Here is an 803-nt window from a genome sequence, read left to right on the forward strand (position 1 = left end):
TGAGACCCTGTACAAAATTTATTAGAAGGGGCTGGAGAGATGGCTCAGTGGAATAAGCGCTCCCCTGGCAAGCGCAAGGACCTGAGTTCAATCCCTGGTTCCACCAAAAAAAAAAAAAAAAAAAAAGAATTTATTAGAGAAACTTGCCACCTTTTTAGTAGCAGGCAGGTGAATTAAGACATGTACCTTTGGGTTCTGGGGGAGGCATCAGGCCTAGCCTGACTTTTTCTTGTAGTTCCTTCTGTGCTTCCCTCCGTGTCTGTCTCCGAAGCTTCTTCTGTTCCTTCTTGGTAAGATAAACCCCCAGAGTAACTGGTGTGTCATTGTCAACTGTTATGCAGAGAAAAGAACATAACAAAAGAGAAAGAATATTAGACTTAGGTGAGCAACATGATATCAAATTGCTGGGGTTTCTTCTTTTTTTGAGATAGGGTCTCACTATGCAATTCAGGCTGGCCTTCAACTCACTTTGTAACCCAGGCTGGCCTCGAACTCACAGCAATCCACCTGCCACAGCCTCTTACGTGCTGGGAATACAGCTGTGCCCCACATTTGATTTGTTATTTTTAACTTGTAATAGGGGTCATATGGTGATGTTTGTATTTATTCATTTAGATACTGGGAATCAAACTAAAGACCTTGTGTTTGCCAGGCAAGCACTGTGGTGCTGAGCTATATCCTCGGCCCTTGGATATGTTTTTATAAAGTATTCATTGGGGCTGGTGAGATGGCTCAGTGGTCTAAAGCACCTACTTAGAACAAGCTTAGCAAAGCACAGGGACCACGGTTCAATCCCCCAGCAC

General features: G+C 43.8%; 1 protein-coding gene across 7 annotated transcripts in view; it reads right to left on the reverse strand.

The window, feature by feature from the left end:
* Prpf3 (pre-mRNA processing factor 3) overlaps positions 1-803 on the reverse strand; it is a 30,223-nt gene that overhangs the window by 10,221 nt on the left and 19,199 nt on the right. For all 7 annotated transcript variants that reach the window (XR_002821346.1, XR_002821344.1, XR_002821345.1 and 4 more), the window contains one exon: positions 187-330. Coding sequence is in view for 4 of the 7 variants with exons in the window: in XM_004632397.2 (XP_004632454.1) it covers positions 187-330 (144 nt within the window). In the remaining 3 variants the exon portion in view is untranslated. The remainder of the gene's footprint in view (positions 1-186; positions 331-803) is intronic.

The sequence above is a fragment of the Octodon degus genome, unplaced genomic scaffold, assembly GCF_000260255.1.
Source record: "Octodon degus isolate 3935 unplaced genomic scaffold, OctDeg1.0 scaffold00048, whole genome shotgun sequence".
Taxonomy (NCBI): domain Eukaryota; kingdom Metazoa; phylum Chordata; class Mammalia; order Rodentia; family Octodontidae; genus Octodon; species Octodon degus.